The sequence below is a fragment of the Megalobrama amblycephala genome, linkage group LG6, assembly GCF_018812025.1.
Source record: "Megalobrama amblycephala isolate DHTTF-2021 linkage group LG6, ASM1881202v1, whole genome shotgun sequence".
NCBI classification, from domain to species: Eukaryota; Metazoa; Chordata; class Actinopteri; order Cypriniformes; family Xenocyprididae; genus Megalobrama; species Megalobrama amblycephala.
The window spans coordinates 34,443,595-34,461,037 of NC_063049.1; the positions used below are offsets into that span (position 1 = coordinate 34,443,595).

Here is a 17,443-nt window from a genome sequence, read left to right on the forward strand (position 1 = left end):
TAGACTCCACTGTGTGTTTTATGTAAGAAAATGTGAGTCATCTCTACATACGTTTGCTGATGTTGCACTTCCTAAATCCTAGCTTTTAAACGGCTAATTAAGTTCTGTTTCAACCGAAGGCATAGAGTCTGGTCGGTCCCGCTCGGCCCGCAGTGGCACCTCCACACCCCGCACCCCCGGGTCCACGGCCATCACCCCTGGAACCCCTCCCAGCTACTCCTGCCGTACTCCGGGAACCCCCCGCACTCCAGGCACCCCTAAATCCCTCAGCCTGCTGTCACAGGAGAAGAAAGTGGCCATCATCCGCACACCTCCAAAATCCCCAGCGACTACACCCAAACAGCTGCGCGTCATTAACCAGCCGCTACCTGACCTCAAGAACGTCAGATCCAAGATCGGTTCCACTGACAACATCAAGTACCAGCCCAAGGGGGGCCAGGCAAGTCCAAATGCTCATGATTCGTCCTGATTTCACCTCAACTGAGGATAATAGCAAACTATCCACCTTTTTCCCTTCCCCATCTGTCTTTCTTGCTGTTGTTATGCTTCTTCAGGGTCAATTCTGTCCCTTGGGCACACTGTCCTTTCAAGTGTGCTTTACTGTGTCTCGCACTCATTCGCATGTATCAGTTCACTGTGTGCATGCTAATGGCTGCACATAATAGCTGTTTCACTAGTCTTAGATCGACTGTTTCTTTGCCTGACTGGAAGGTAATATAGCACTTGTTCTTATGACATGGAGCAAATCATGTTCCAAAACTTTACCTCATATTATTTATTTATTATTATTTTTTGCACAAGAATGCTCTTAACACAAACCATTTCATCTGACATTCTTTTTATTTTGTCAGAAGAATTATGACATTACATTATGACTCACATTACCTGTCGTCAGACCAAAACTGTGTAATTAAATTAATATTTTGGCTGTGAGTAAAAGTAATTTTATGAAGAAATAATGATATAAAGTTATCTTATTTCATGTTATTTTTTATGCTTAAATGTAAAAATATTACATTTTTAACACTGTCATATACCATCAGATTTTGCCCCAGTACTAAAGAATAAGTTATTTGTCTGACAATTTCAACATCTCATATAGAAATGCTGTAGCCTGACGTGGTCATACTCAATTCTAGTCAGAATATGAGTCTGATACTGCTCCATTGGGCTTTGATTATGGGGGCGTATTTCAACCGATCCAGGAAAGACCTCAATTGGATAGACCTACAACCAATCAGAGCTACAGAGTAAGTGACATATGTTGAGCGACGCATAGTTGTCAACAGAACTCTTCTTAGCGACCATCGGGGCCACTGATAAATCAAACTTTTGCCGAATCCTGTAGGAAGGACGGCAAAGACATCTTTCCCATCGACAAATGCTTGATCGCGGTCCTCTGTTCCTCTTTTAAAATTAATGCGCTGTCGATATCTTCTGTAACGGACGCGATGGCGGAATCTACACATCTCAGTTCTTCAACAACAGCCATCATTGTTGTAAACTAATTGACCTTTCGCAAAGACTCGCCCCCCTTAGTTACTGTTGCTTTGTCCGACAAGCCGTGGCGCTGTCACGCCACACAGAGTGGAGCAAAGAGGAAACTGACAACACATCGACAGACGAGACAGAGCTGGTTACTTATGATGTTAAACAAAGTCCCAGCTTTCAAACTGTGTAGTTATTTAAAAAATTCAAACAATAAAAACCGTTTTGTGGCTCTTTATTATGTTTTGTGACCATGATCGTGACAGATTGCTGTAGCGCCTCAGCTCAAGAGGCTCGTTAACCGATCATCTCTTCCTACTAGTCCATTTATAGCATCAAATAAACATGAATGAACATGAGAATGAATGTTGTTTCAAACGCGGAAAGACGTCAGTATGCACAATTTTTCAAGTTTAACTCCACCGATGTTAATCTTCTAACTCCTGACTGCTTTGACGGACAAAATGGCGGATGCGGCGTTCTGATTGGTTAGATCGCTTGTCAATCAAACTCCCCAAGCGTTCTCTGATGACGTGGGCGGTTATGTAACCGCAGATAGCCTGTCCATCATCGATTAAAGCCCGCCCTGGCAATTTGATTGGCTCGGCCTTCTGGGAGCCGAGCATAATTACTCCACAATGGATCGAGTCCAGACCGAACTTCCAGTCCAAAAAATGTTGTGGGCGGGGTTCGGGCTGGCACCCAGGCTAGAAATGCTGGAGAGACTGTTCTAATACAGAAAACTTTCGGAATTATTGGATTATATGCTATATAGCCTTGGGCTGCATTCTTGGATTATTGAAACTTCAAGAATACACACATGCATACATACACAGCCATGCACCAAGGTTGTTTTCCTTTTATGTCTAGGACACACTGGTCTTGTAGGTGGTTTGTTTTCCAGGATGAATAGAGTTCAGTTGGGACGATGAGGACAGGCTCTTGATGTAAACACCCCTTGTGTTTTTAGGTCATTTCATGCAAGCTTGCTGTAATGAGCAGGGTGTAGGCTGTGTGCTGGAGTGACATGTTTATGTCTGGCTTGTGGCAGAGTGCAGCAGTGCAGAGAAAAGAATCTCGTCAGCCAGAGGAGTGGGAGATTGTGAGGTTAGGGAGACTGCAGTGATAAACTGTAAGGAAGGACATTGGAGTAATTGAGTTTGTCTATTGAGTTTGCCTTATATGCCTTAGAGACAATGTGTAAGATTTCAATTCTTGAGAAAAATGGTGTGTGAAACAAAATCTAAAAGTAAAGATCTGTTTTTCTTATACTTTTGAAATGAAAACTTTGACAAAACTCCATATTAAATTATTAAATTTGACAATATTAAATGAGGAAAAATGTTTGGGGCTTGATCGGGAAATGATTGGATTGGGAAAAGTGGTTGTTACATTAATTTTAAGAATTATTTTGATAACATTCCTGTTGAGGTTGTATGATTTTTATCTCATTTTAAAATCTTTTCTCCCAATGAAGTCCATTTATAATGTTAGCAGAGTTGCTTTTCCATCAAAACAGATTTAGATTTTTTTTTAACAATGATGTTTATTAAATATAGTTTATAAGATTGGATTTCATATTGTCTTCAAAAGTTAAAGGTACAGTATCAAAAAAAGTTAACACTGAAAATTAGCAATTAAATCATCATCACTTTCTAAGTTTGTCACTATCTAGTCTTTGTGAGTCCAGTAGACTTTATAGTGATGAATCATCTAGTGAACTTGAAAATGGCATTGGAGTTCATTTTAGGGCACTCAGGACACCCTAAGGAGGGCGTGTTGTATAACCTATGCCACGGCCTGAATCTGTCTGGGCCCAAATGCACCCTCACCCCTAGATGACAGCGGGTGTCTCCCCAGCATAGTCACTCACAGAACAGGTCTAAGAGACAGTGACATGAGCCACAATCTCTCAAGGTTGAGTGAGCAGGCATGTGGCAGCCACTGCCAGTCTGTGTTTGCCCAAGGGTGAGACTGGGTAAGAGTGCTGTGACTGTCTGTGCCTTAATGACATAATATGTCTACTGAGGGCCACTGAAGCAGACAGGAACAGTCTGAAAACCCGGAAACTGGAAAACTCAGAAAGCATGTGCATGTTTAATAATGTCAGAACATTTCATTGGGTTAATACTACATCAGCTCTAGAGTGATCTGTTCAAATCTAAATTGTTTTTACTTTACAAATATAATTAATGTTTACTTTATAAATTAATTTAATTTTCAGAATGATTTTGATTTTTCCCCACAAAGTCAGTTTTTCCCCCCCATCAAAACAGACAATATTAAATATTTTATTTTTAATGTAATTAATGATGATATTTTATACAGTATATATGATTTTGATAAATTTACAGATTGTATCATTCCTCATTTCTTAAATCTTAGGTCTTATTTTTGCTGTTTTTTTTCTCTCATATAAAGTTTTATGGTCCTCAAAGAAAAATAATATATTTTTTCAAATGGTCATTAATATACACACAGTATTATGTTAAAATGTAAAGAAAGAAAATGTTACTATTATTATTATTATGCTATTTTGTTACCAGTTAGTGAGGCCAGTTGCATAAACTTAGTCACTATATTAAAACTGTGTCTTAAGAACTAGTTTGACCAACTTGCAGTTAACCAAGGGGTAATCAATGTTATTTTTCCAATTCAAATTACACCAATCTACATTTTTATGTAACAGACTTTAAAAAATTAGGACCACTCTTCAAGAAAAACATTAGTGTCTTAACTTTTAAGACTAGTCTAAGTGGTTTATGCAACCAACCCCTGAAGAGTAACAAGATCATTTCATCTCATTTTTAAAAAACATTCCCCTGTATGAAGTCCATCTACAGTATAATGATAGTGAAGTTTGCTTTTGTGCTGCCGTACCTTTAAGACTTCTTTGAAAATTTTATCACTGAAATTTAAGTTCAAAACAAACCATTTTTGCAGCTTAGTTTCAATAAATGCCCTGAACTTTGGTGAAAGTTTTGAGTTCTGAAAGTTGCAGTATGTTTTTATGTAAAACGATCTCAAATCATCTCAAAGCATTGAGCAAAAATGTGACTACTCGTTCTCTCTCTCTCTCTCTCTCTCTCTCTCTGCGTGTGTGTGTGTTTCATGGCACTTTTCATCACTCAGAGTTGACCTTACCACATTTGACTGTGTCGTAGATGGAAGAGTGTATGTAAAGTTTAGAACTTTCCTGACTCGTGTATCTCTCGAGACCAAACACAGACTCTCGCTCTGGCTCCAGTGCAGCTGTCTCTTTTCCTGAAGGGTCATCATCTGTGCATTGTTCTCCATCAGTCCCTCTGCATCGGTATTTTGTGCACGTCATTCAGGTTTGCAGTATTTCAGTATGTGTGTAAGAGTGTGTGTTCAAAAGATTTCAGTAACTTTGACTACAGTTGTTCACTTTGACCTGCTTTATGAACCAGCCAGGTCCAAATCCCTATTCCCTAATAAATTAACACTGTCTTAGAAAACAGCTGAGGCCAGTTAAAAACATGCTACTACAACAGCTTGGTGGTGAGTGCACTGTTGAAGTCTCTGTTCCACTGCAATAACAACTAAATGGATTTTGCATCAGATGATGTGTGAAACCGATACTGTAGCCTACTCAGGGGTGTCCAAAGTCCGGCCCACGGGCCAATTACGGCCCGGGGATGAATTATAAAACATCCCGCAGCTTGTCTATTAAAATACATTATATGTGGCCTGCCACGCACAATTCATAAATAATGCAGTTTCACAAAGTCAACACAAGGTGACAGTACTATTTTTTAGGCCAGGTGTAGCAGTAAGCCGTGAAACGAAATTTGATAACTGATAAGCGCTGCCATTTATGTTGATTATGAGAAACACTGATTCAGTTGTTGTTGAGCAACCGAAGCGTGAGCTGTTTAAAGCTCGGTCCTCTTCTGGAAAGCTCACACCCAAATAGGGGCAAATTAGACAAGTTATAATAAATGCTCTGTGGGGTATTTTGAGCTGAAACTTCACAGACACATTCTGGGGACACCAGAGACTTATATTACATCTTGTAAAAGGGGCATTATAGGCCCCCTTTAAACGTGCCAAAAGTGGAACAAAACAGCGCCACACGGACCATTTATTACCTTGGCCTCATTTATTTATCATGGATTTACTGTAGTAACCACACTAACTGTAAACATGTGTATTGTGGCAAAAATGTGGGATATTCATATAGAATTTAATATTAATATTATTAATGTAGACATGTATTAAATATTAAAGGAGTAATGAAATATAGGGAAAAACTTTTTGTGCATTGGTATGTGTTGATAGATTAACCACCATAAAGTCATTCTAGATAACATAGAAACCATATTGTTACTTTTGACCATGGTAGTGAGGTGCCATGTGTGGTTTTACCTGTGGTTATCATAATTTTAATAAGAGTAGAGTTCTAACTCAGTAAGAATATTTATATTTGTAAAATTTTACAGATGTTATTTTTTGTTATAATGAAAATACATTATATATATATATATATATATATATTACAAATTTATAAAATTATATAATATATTACATATTTAAATAATTACATATTGTGATATATTTATGTTATATTATTATCTTGTTTAAAATGATCAGTTTTTTTATTTTAATTTTTATTATTATTTTATCTTCTGACTGGTCATGAATGTACACACAGTATTATGGTAAAATGTAAAGTGGGAAAAATACTATTATTATACTAATTTGTATTATTATACTATTTTATCACCAGTTAGTAAGTCCTGCAGTGACTCACAAAATCCACGTTTAATAGGGCGATCTCTTGGGGATTCTTGAAAATTTTGCTAATCAAGACCCCGACAGGAAGTGAAGCTGACATTTGCAGGCGTTAGCATGAGAGCGAGAGTTTTTACATGTTACAGCTAATTAAATTTCTTTATCTGTTTATCTGGAACTACTTCCATGTTCATTTATTCAGCCCTTCAGTGTGATGGCTTCACTTAATGGAGTGACTCAGCATTAATTAGCATAAAATAAGTGTCCGTTGGAAACAGTGTCAACAATGAGTAGAGTTGCAGTTTAACCCTTAAGGGGCGTTTACGCTGACAGTGATTAAATCAACACGTTTCTGCACTGATGGTTGCTTGTAGACGGGGATTGCTGTCCACTAGCCACGTTGTGTTACTTGCTGCGCATTTTCATAAAGTTGACCTCTGCTCAACTTTGTTGCTTTGTCAATGCTTCACTTTTAATGACTGGTGGTTATTGCCCAGTTGATTCTTGGCTGCAGGTGCTGTGAGCACATCAAGATGGGTCAAGTTCATCTTTATGGGTTCTTTTACTGATCTGTCTCATCAATGCACGGCTACCAGGTGTCTGTATGTGCGTGTGCATGTACAGTATGTGTGTGTGTTTCCATCTTCATTAAAAGAGCCACATATCTTTGTATTTTTCTAGATTCAAATTTTAAACAAGAAGCTGGACTTCAGTCACGTACAGTCAAAGTGCGGATCCAAGGATAATCTGAAGCATTCGCCCCGTGGAGGCAATGTATGTACTGCTCCATCTCTCCCTATGTCTCTCTCTCCTTCTCTACCAAAGCCAACAGACCTCCACGGTTTTTGACCGTTTACTCTGTCCATTTAGATTAAATCTGAACATTTTGCTTTCCTTTTGGATCTGAGGCTCCTAGAATTCCAACTTTTGTTCTGGATTCAGTTCTGCTGCACTGGATGCTGGCAGAATCAAACATCAGACGCAGACAACCTTGTATGCACACATACATCAGATATATTTTCACACGTGGGCTGAAATGCAAAACTGAAGTCCCTTCTTGTTGTTCATCTTGTGAAAATATATACACCCTATATGTATATATTTGTAATCTGTAATGCAGGTGTTTGATGTTGACCCATCAACACTTGCGTGTCTACTGTATGGAAGTCATATCAAAATAAGTCAATTTATCATCCTTTAATTTCACTGTTTGAGAAAAATGGTGGTCCAGTAATTTATATGGTTATTTTCACCCTGAAACAGTTTTGATCAACAGTCTGTATCATGGAGTAGTTGCTGTCAACCTTTTCATTCTTCTCTTTTTTAGATTTCAAGATTTCTTCTATTATACTTACTTTTTAGGTTCTGTTCCAAAACCTAGTGAGTCGCCTTGCTGTCTGCTGCCTACATAGGCAGCATCCTAACTGAAATGGAACCTCATAAGTGACTTATTTCGAATGCTCCACAAAGGCAGTGGCTTAGTGTGTTATATACAGTACATTTTAAGTTTGGACTCTTTAAGATTATTTAATTTTTTTTTAAAGATGTCTCTAATGTTCACCTAGTCTACATTTATTTGATTAAAAATACAGTAAAAATGATAATATTGTCAAATGTTGTTACAACTTAAAATAACTTTTCTATTTTAATACATTTTTAAATGTAATATATTTTTGTGATGGCAAAGCTGTATTTTCAGCAGCCGTCTTCAGTGTCACATGAGAAATATTCCTTGTGCACCAAGATAATATGCTGATTTTGTGCTCAAGAAATATTTCTTATTATTAATGTTGAAAACAGTTGTGCTGCTTAATATTTTTGTGGACACTGTGATACTTTTTTTTATCAGGATTCTTTCATTAATAAAAAGTTCAAAAGAGCAGCATTTATTTGGAACAGAAATATTCTGAAATATTATAAATGTTTTACTTTTATTCAGGAAGGATCCATTAAATTGATCAAAGTAATAAATAGATGAGTAAAGTTTGATGACAAACTTTGATGTTGGCTTGACAAAGCCAGGTCTGAAAGTTTAAAATAACTTTGAAAAGCTTGATGTTTGAAGGTTGAAAAAAGTGTTGAATAAAATAAAATGAAATGTTGCTAGCATGATTTACCACATTGTTAGCATGTTTTAACATGTTGTTAGCATTATTTAGCATGTTGCATTCATGTTGCTATGAATTAGCATGCTGCTAGCATTATTTAACATGTTGCTAGCATGATTATCAGGTTGCTAGCATACTTCTATCATGATTTAACACATTGCTAGCATGTTTTAACATGTCACTAACATTATTACCATGTTGTTAGCATGTTTCTAAAATGATTTTGCATGCTGCTAGAATGTTTTAACATGATGTTACCATTTTTTTCATGTTAGCATGATTAGTATTGTTATGTTTTAACATGATTTAACATGTTGCTAGCATGTTTTAACATATTGCTAGCATGATTTAATATGTTGAAATCATGTTGTTAGCATGATTAGCATGCTTTCTAATATGTTGCTAACATGATTTATCATGTTGTTAGCACGTTGCTAACATGTTAACATGATTTAACACTTAATGTGTTGTTAGCATGTTTTAACGTTGCTCACGTGATTTGACATTGCTAGCATGTTTTAACATATTGCTAGCATGATTTAATATGTTGAAATCATGTTGTTAGCATGATTAGCATGCTTTCTAATATGTTGCTAACATGATTTAGCATGTTGTTAGCACGTTGCTAACATGTTAACATGATTTAACACTTAATGTGTTGTTAGCATGTTTTAACGTTGCTCACGTGATTTGACATTACTAGCGTGTTTTAGCATGTTGCTAACATGATTTAACATGTTGCCTGCTTGTTTCAGCATGTTTCTAGCATGATTTACACAGAAACATGTTCCATGTTTGTCAAGCCAACATGGTTTAAAATTTTTTTTAAAAATCTTACTGACCACAAATGTTTGAAAGGTAGTGTAAAAAGTGGTCTTCATATGAAGTGCACAGTAAACTTGTCTCATTGATTTCAGTAGTCTGCTGTTAACTTTTGCTACGCTAAATATTTGATAAATAATAGGCTATGAATACCCAACACACAGAAATATTGTGCAAAATACTAAATGAATATTTTTGTAATAATATTTGAGTATTTTTAGTAATAATTTTAAATATTGAATGATTTATTAAAATAATTGACATTTCTCTCACTTAGTCTGCCATCCTGAATTTTTTACTAAGCTTGTTGCAGTACATTTATGGCATTGCTTTCGCTGCAAAGGACAAATGTAATGCTGCCTCACAGTTTGATCAAAAGAAATTATCTTAAAGGCAGCATAATTGTGCCTAAAAAAGCTGCCCACATAGTCTGCTCACTAGGTTTTGGTTTCTCTGTTCTTTCTGATTGTGCCTACTGAAATATCTTGACCAGTGTTTTCTAAATGTCAGAGCTGATATGTGCTGAGTCATGTCTGTACTTCAATCAGATTTGCTTTTTCTGCCCCTTGCAGCAGCAGCGGTCAGTCATTGTGAGTGACTATTACAACACAGCTGTAATGACCACATTGTGTAGAGCATGGCACTAGCAAAGCTAAGGTCATGGGTTTGATTCCCACAAAATATTACTTATGCTGTCTGTTTAGTTAAGGTTGGACTATTTCTTAACTTTCTGGAACATTAATGCAGAAATGAGCATATGTATTCTGTACTATGTGTTCTGACATACTACTCTGAACTAGCTACATTTGTATAGGACACAAGGTCTAAATCTAAATCTCCTTTTAAGTATTTGATGATTCAGTACACCCGAACACCAGAATCTACCCACCCCAATATTCATACCCCAACATCTGAATCAGTGATCTGATGGTGTATTTGTGATATTCATTGCAGTTGTTGGATCTCTTAATGTTGTGACATCTTCAGCATATTGATCAGTTCTTCTTGATTTGCAGCTCAGCTAACATGCGTTTAGTTTGTGAAGATAGTTGAACTCATCAATTATTGCTATTTTTTAGGCAAAGCCTTTTTTTAACGTTGCAGATTCATACGTGAAGAACTGGGGTGAATCCTTGCCTTTATTATCCTATTTGTGTTTTACTTTTTTTGTACTCAACATCTGGTGTTTCTTACAGGTTCACATTCAGTCTAAGAAGATTGATCTTAGTCATGTGACCTCCAAGTGTGGATCATTGGACAACATCCGCCACAGGCCAGGTGAGCACGCTATTGAATTCTCTCAATTTTAGCCACAGATTGGAAATTTGCACTGTCATGATACAGATTGGGTTTAAAGCATGCAACGCCTGAGCTAGGCTATTGGATGATGTAACAGCGCCATCTTGTGGTCATATTTTAATCTCCTCCTTTGCCAAACACATTTAAAAGGATTTTGCCATTTCAAATTATTCTTTTATACAAAAGGCAACATTTTATGCTATGAGAATCTTGCAAACTCTTTCCAATAAAGAACAGTTCACAGTGATCACATCTGTATTTTAAAGAACAGAGATTTTATGTTCATATTTTATATGAAAAGCTGTTGAAAAGTTTGGGGTCAGTGTTTTTTTTAATACATAAAATTGATCAAAAGTGACATTAAAGATGTTTATAATGTTACGAAAAATTTGAAATAAATGCAGTTCTTTTTCCATTCATTAAAGAAACCACAAAAATATTAAGCAGCACAACTGTTTTCCTGTTTTGAAGATTGATAATAATAAGAAATGTTTCTTGACCACCAAATCAGCATATTAAATGATTTTTGAAGGATCATGTGACACTGAAGACTGGAGTAATGATGCTGAAAATTCTGCTTTGCCATTATAGGAATAAATTACATTAAAAAATATATAAAAATAGAAAACACATTTTTTAAATTGGAATAATGTTCAGTTTTTACTGTATTTTTAATCAAATAAATGCATGCAGCTTTGGTGAGCATAAGAGACTTAAAAATAAGCATAACATAACATAAAAAAAAAAAAAAAACTTACCACCCCAAAACTTTTGAACAATAATTTTTTAGACTCTAAAAATTCCTGTTTTTTTTTTGTTTTTTTAGTTGTGTGAATGTGAAAATGAACTGTTCTATTAAGATTGCACCAACAGAGAATTGTGAAATTAATTATCTTACATATTTTTATGACTCTGTCTGTCTCAGGAGGTGGTCATGTGCGCATTGAGAGTGTGAAGCTGGACTTCAGAGAAAAAGCCCATGCAAAGGTAGGCTCACTGGACAATGCCCACCATACGCCTGGAGGAGGCCATGTACAGGTGAATGCACAAATGCAACTGTTTTAATCAATCCCACATCACACATGAGGATGAGCTAAGTGACAATCACCAACTTCCTGTTTCCTGTTTTCTAAGATTGAAAGCCATAAGCTGTTGTTCCGCGACACAGCCAAAGCACGCGTGGATCACGGGGCAGAGATTGTGATCGAGGCGCTCGGGCTGTCAGGCGGTACCTCCCCTCACCGGCACAGCCACATGTCCTCGTCCGGAAGCATCAACATGCTGGAGTCGCCGCAGCTGGCCACGCTGGCCGACGATGTGACCGCCGCCCTGGCCAAACAAGGCTTGTGAATCCGAAATATCTCCGTTCAACTTCCCTCCACTCAATCTACAATAGTCCCCTTCAGTGGTGTCACGGTTTGACCCTTCCTCCCTCTGGTATTTATGGAAGACATCAGATTTCACTTCCCATCTGGAAGAAAAAAAAAAAAGCATTTTATCTGTTTTTTTGTTTTGTTTGTTTGTTTGTTTGTTTGTTTTTGGTCAGTTTTAATGAATAACAACTTGTTAGAGCTAGAGAGGTATCAGTGCTTTTTATTACCCATGTTACATGTGACTTTTTATGATTGTGTACAGATAGTGGCCTCAACTGCTGGTTTAGGGTCAGTGTCAGGCGTGTTGCGTAAAAGTCGGTCGAAAAGAATTTTTATACACGGGAATGTGGCGCGACGATCCCATGCTGCACGTGTTATTTTGCCCATTCAGTGCATGGACTCTAAAACATCTCAACTGCGAGTCACGTACGATCAAACACGATATACACTATAAGGGAATATATTTATAAATATACCAGCTCTTTGTCTCGACATCTCATGCTCAATTGAAAAAAAGAAACAATTACTCCTTCAATAACTTATTCCTGTACAATTGCATTTAAAAAAACAAACAAAAAAAAAACTAGATAGTATGACGAGCATGTATTCTAGTACACAAAAGAGGCTATTTTCTATTTCAAGGGATTTTAGTAAGTTATTTGCTGAAACATTGAATAAAATGAACACATCATGTTTTGTAGATACTAGCGACGATGTTTAGTTTGTACATTGTTTCAGATGACCGCACCCCTGCCTTCGCTGCCGTTACGAAACCGTTGCTTCCGTGGATCTTTGTCAGTACACAGTTTAAGCAGATTTGTGCTTTAACTTATGATGTGGTCACATTAGCGATATTGAAGAAGTCACTTTCAGATTTCTTTCAGAAGTCACCGTCAGCACGGTGAATTCGCTGTGACCAGCTACAACTCGAGCAAAATCTGCTTGGGGAACTTTTTCGCCCTCATGCGAAACTCCCCAACACGCAGAATCCTATTGAAATTTCGCCTGCGAAATTTTGCTGAGCAACACTAAATGTGATCGCACCTCTACACAAACAAGTATATTACAGTATTACATTACGCAAATACAGTCGAGGGCTCCGGTTATACGTGAATCGTGTAAGATCTGCTCAATCTGCTGTCTTGACGTGTCAGCCACATACCGCCATCTTACAGAGTCGAGAAGGGGACGGACCCATCTGAGCAAGATATGGGTGGTTCTGCGGCCCTCATTTTATTCTTAAACATAGGGACTCTGTCTGTGATTTAGGCCCTGTGTTCGTCTGCTGATTCCTGCTTGGATGCTTAGTTTTCTTTCTTAGGATGTGGAAAAAGAAAAAACACAAATCAAAACTTTAAAAAGGATACTCCGCTTGCATTTGTTTGAACACAGTACACCAGTATATTTTTTCTCGTCATTTGTGGTTCTCCCCTGCCCCTTTTCCTCTAGATCAGCTGTCATTCGTAGGCTTCTGTGTTTTCTCGGCCCCCCTGAGCTTTACCCACCCTTTCCTTGATTCCCTCTGCTGCTGTAAATGTATTTAAAAGGTCACATAGATGTACGCAGTTTTTCTCCTGTTGGTATGATACGGATTATAAATGCCCTTAACAGTTATGACAATAAAAAAATACAGAAAATGAACAAAACGTTTGTGTGATCTGTTTTTTTCTGACTTTGTGAAATGACTGTGGTATTATTGCCTAAGGTTTAAAAAAAGCAATAAGTGATGAGAGGCTGTACGTTATAGTGATTTTACAAAGGGTACATGGAAATCTATTGTTTGAATTCAAGGGTCCAGGACAAAATTCTACATGTGGGGTTATAAAGTAAGGTATACCATTGCATTATAACTCTATCGTTCATCAGTCTCACTGTAAACCTAAAGGGTTAATTCACCCAAAAATGAAAATAATGTCATTTATTACTCAGCCACATATCGTTCTCCACCCCTAAGACCTTCGTTCATCTTCGGAACACAAATTAACATATATTTGATAAAATCTGATGGCTCTGCGAGGCCTGCATAGACAGCAATGGTATTTCCTCTCTCAAGATCCATAAAGGTACTAAAAACATATTTAAATCAGTTCATGTGAGTACAGTGGTTCTACCTTAATATTATAAAGCGACGAGAATACTTTTTGTGCACCAAAAATAACAAAATAATTACTTTTTAACAATATCTAGTGATGGCCGATTTCGAAATTAAAATCAGTGGTTCAGAGCTCCAAAGTCACGTGATTTCAGCTGTTTGGCGGTTTGATACACGATCCGAATCACTGATTTGACTCAAAAGATTCATAACGCTCCGAAGCAGTGTTTTGAAATCAGCCATATTGTTAAAAAGTCCTTATTTTGTTTTTTTTTGGCGCACAAAAAATATTCTCGTTGCTTTATAATATTAAGGTAGAACCACTGATCTCACATGAACTGATTTAAATATGTTTTTAGATTGTTTATGGATCTTGTGAGAGGAAGTACCATTGCTGTCTATGCAGGCCTCACTGAGCCATCGGATTTAATCAAAAATATCTTAATTTGTGTTCCGAAGATGAACGAAGGTCTTACAGGTGTAGAACGACATGAGGGTAAGTAATAAATGACGTTATTTTCATTTTTTTCAAAAATTTCTGTCATTAATTACTCGCCCTCATGTCGTTCCACACCCGTAAGACCTTTGTTCATCTTTGGAAGACAAATTAAGATATTTTTGATGAAATAATAGTCCACGTGAACAATAGTCCCAGTGGTTCAACCTTAATTTTACGAAGCAACTACTTTTTGTGTGCAAAAACAAAAATAATGACTTTATTCAACAATATCTTCTCTTCTTTGTCATTCTCCTATGCTGTTTACGTTGCAGCACTTCCAGGTTCTACGTCAGAATGCCGACTCATTATTGGCCGGCTCCTGCGTCAGCTAAATTGCTGTATATGGGGGATAAAAAAAAACCTCTCAGATTTCATCAAGAACATCTTACATCTATATCTATAATGTCTTACGTGTTTGAAACGACATAAGTGTAATGACAGAAATTTCATTTTTGGGTGAACTAACACTTTAATTGGCATTTTACTGCAGCTTTAAATGTGTCTTGTTCAATCAAAATTTATACAGTATTTTGAACTCAATGTTTACAGATATTTTTTCTTAGTATGTCTGGTCAAATTACAGTCAATATTTAAAAACTCACCCAAAATATATATTTTTTCAACAGTTAAATATAGTTACCGTTAAAAAAATCTCTCCACTTCAGTTGTCTCAGGTCGTTCACACTTGCTTTTATGGAACCAATTCAATATGAATATATTGAATATTATTATTATTATTATCTAGTCAACATGAAACATGAAACATGAACATATATTTTTTTTTATTTTAAATTATACTTATTAAATCAATAAGGAAATATGTTACTGCAATAATAATACCATTGTACTGTAAAATAAAACAAAAAAAATCTAATAACAATAATTTTAGAGAAGAACAGCGAAATTACCTTACCAATATTTATAGCTCTCTTAATTTCTTTGCTTTCATTAGTGTTAAACTAAAGCTTTTATTTTAGCAGAATCCCGCAGGGAAACCAAAAGCTTCTCATTTGTTGAAAACAGATTTATAAACGGTTGATGGTTGACACATTTAATTTTCAGACACAGGTCACAAAGTTTAATTCCCAGTTGTCTTTGAATTTTACCAGACATTGTACCTTAATCTATGAATAAAAACAGTCTAGGCTCCGTCTAGTCTTTCACTGGATATTTATTCGCCAGTTATTCTAAGGTTATCTTAATGTTAACTTAAAGTCAACATGATGTCACCCCATTCACAAACCCGATTCCAAAAAAGTTGGGACACTGTACAAATTGTGAATAAAAAAGGAATGCAATAATTTACAAATCTCATAAACTTATATTTTATTCACAATAGAATATAGATAACATATCAAATGTTGAAAGTGAGACATTTTGAAATGTCATGCCAAATATTGGCTCTTTTTGGATTTCATGAGAGCTACACATTCCAAAAAAGTTGGGACAGGTAGAAATAAGAGGCCGGAAAAGTTAAATGTACATATAAGGAACAGCTGGAGGACCAATTTGCAACTTATTAGGTCAATTGGCAACATGATTGGGTATAAAAAGAGCCTCTCAGAGTGGCAGTGTCTCTCAGAAGTCAAGATGGGCAGAGGATCACCAATTCCCCCAATGCTGCGGCGAAAAATAGTGGAGCAATATCAGAAAGGAGTTTCTCAGAGAAAAATTGCTAAGAGTTTGAAGTTATCATCATCTACAGTGCATAATATCATCCAGAGATTCAGAGAATCTGGAACAATCTCTATGCCTAAGGGTCAAGGCCGGAAAATCATACTGGATGACCGTGATCTTCGGGCCCTTAGACGGCACTGCATCACATACAGGAATGCTACTGTAATGGAAATCACAACATGGGCTCAGGAATACTTCCAAAAATCATTGTCGGTGAACACAATCCACCATGCCATTCGCCGTTGCCGTCTAAAACTCTATAGGTCAAAAAAGAAGCCATATCTAAACATGATCCAGAAGCGCAGGTGTTTTCTCTGGGCCAAGGCTCATTTAAAATGGACTGTGGCAAAGTGGAAAACTGTTCTGTGGTCAGACGAATCAAAATTTGAAGTTCTTCTTGGAAAACTGGGACGCCATGTCATCCGGACTAAAGAGGACAAGGACAACCCAAATTGTTATCAGCGCTCAGTTCAGAAGCCTGCATCTCTGATGGTATGGGGTTGCATGAGTGCGTGTGGCATGGGCAGCTTACACATCTGGAAAGGCACCATCAATGCTGAAAGGTATATCCAAGTTCTAGAACAACATATGCTCCCATCCAGACGTCGTCTCTTTCAGGGAAGACCTTGCATTTTCCAAAATGACAATGCCAGACCACATACTGCATCAATTACAACATCAAGGCTGCGTAGAAGAAGGATCCGGGTACTGAAATGGCCAGCCTGCAGTCCAGATCTTTCACCCATAGAAAACATTTGGCGCATCATAAAGAGGAAGATGCGACAAAGAAGACTTAAGACAGTTGAGCAACTAGAAGCCTGTATTAGACAAGAATGGGACAACATTCCTATTCCTAAACTTGAGCAACTTGTCTCCTCAGTCCCCAGATGTTTGCAGACTGTTATAAAAAGAAGAGGGGATGCCACACAGTGGTAAACATGGCCTTGTCCCAACTTTTTTGAGATGTGTTGATGCCATGATTCCCTTAAAATGATACATTTTCTCAGTTTAAACATTTGATATGTCATCTATGTTGTATTCTGAATAAAATATTGAAATTTGAAACTTCCACATCATTGCATTCTGTTTTTATTCACAATTTGTACAGTGTCCCAACTTTTTTGGAATCGGGTTTGTACTTTCTTGATACTCTTATTGAGAACTACCGTCCTATTTTTCCATTCCAGATGGATAAAATCGACCCGTTTTTCTTGTTGAATATCATCTTTCACTCTGAATTAAAACAAATTATGGAAGTAAAATAGGTTGTGAATACAGTTTCATGTTGACTTTAAATACCCAAATATTAAGCTAAAGTTTACTACTGCTA

At 36.8% G+C, this 17,443-nt stretch overlaps 1 protein-coding gene across 27 annotated transcripts in view; it reads left to right on the forward strand.

The window, feature by feature from the left end:
- Positions 1-13,491, forward strand: part of map2 (microtubule-associated protein 2) — a 137,255-nt gene extending 123,764 nt beyond the window's left edge. For 20 of the 27 annotated variants that reach the window (XM_048194287.1, XM_048194292.1, XM_048194298.1 and 17 more), the window contains 6 exons: positions 120-439; positions 6,925-7,017; positions 9,746-9,763; positions 10,370-10,451; positions 11,398-11,510; positions 11,607-13,491. In XM_048194287.1, the coding sequence (XP_048050244.1) occupies positions 120-439; positions 6,925-7,017; positions 9,746-9,763; positions 10,370-10,451; positions 11,398-11,510; positions 11,607-11,822 (842 nt within the window). In that variant the 3' untranslated portion in view covers positions 11,823-13,491. The remainder of the gene's footprint in view (positions 1-119; positions 440-6,924; positions 7,018-9,745; positions 9,764-10,369; positions 10,452-11,397; positions 11,511-11,606) is intronic. The other 7 variants (XM_048194291.1, XM_048194293.1, XM_048194302.1 and 4 more) reach the window with 3 other exon arrangements.
- The last annotated feature ends 3,952 nt before the right edge of the window (positions 13,492-17,443 follow it).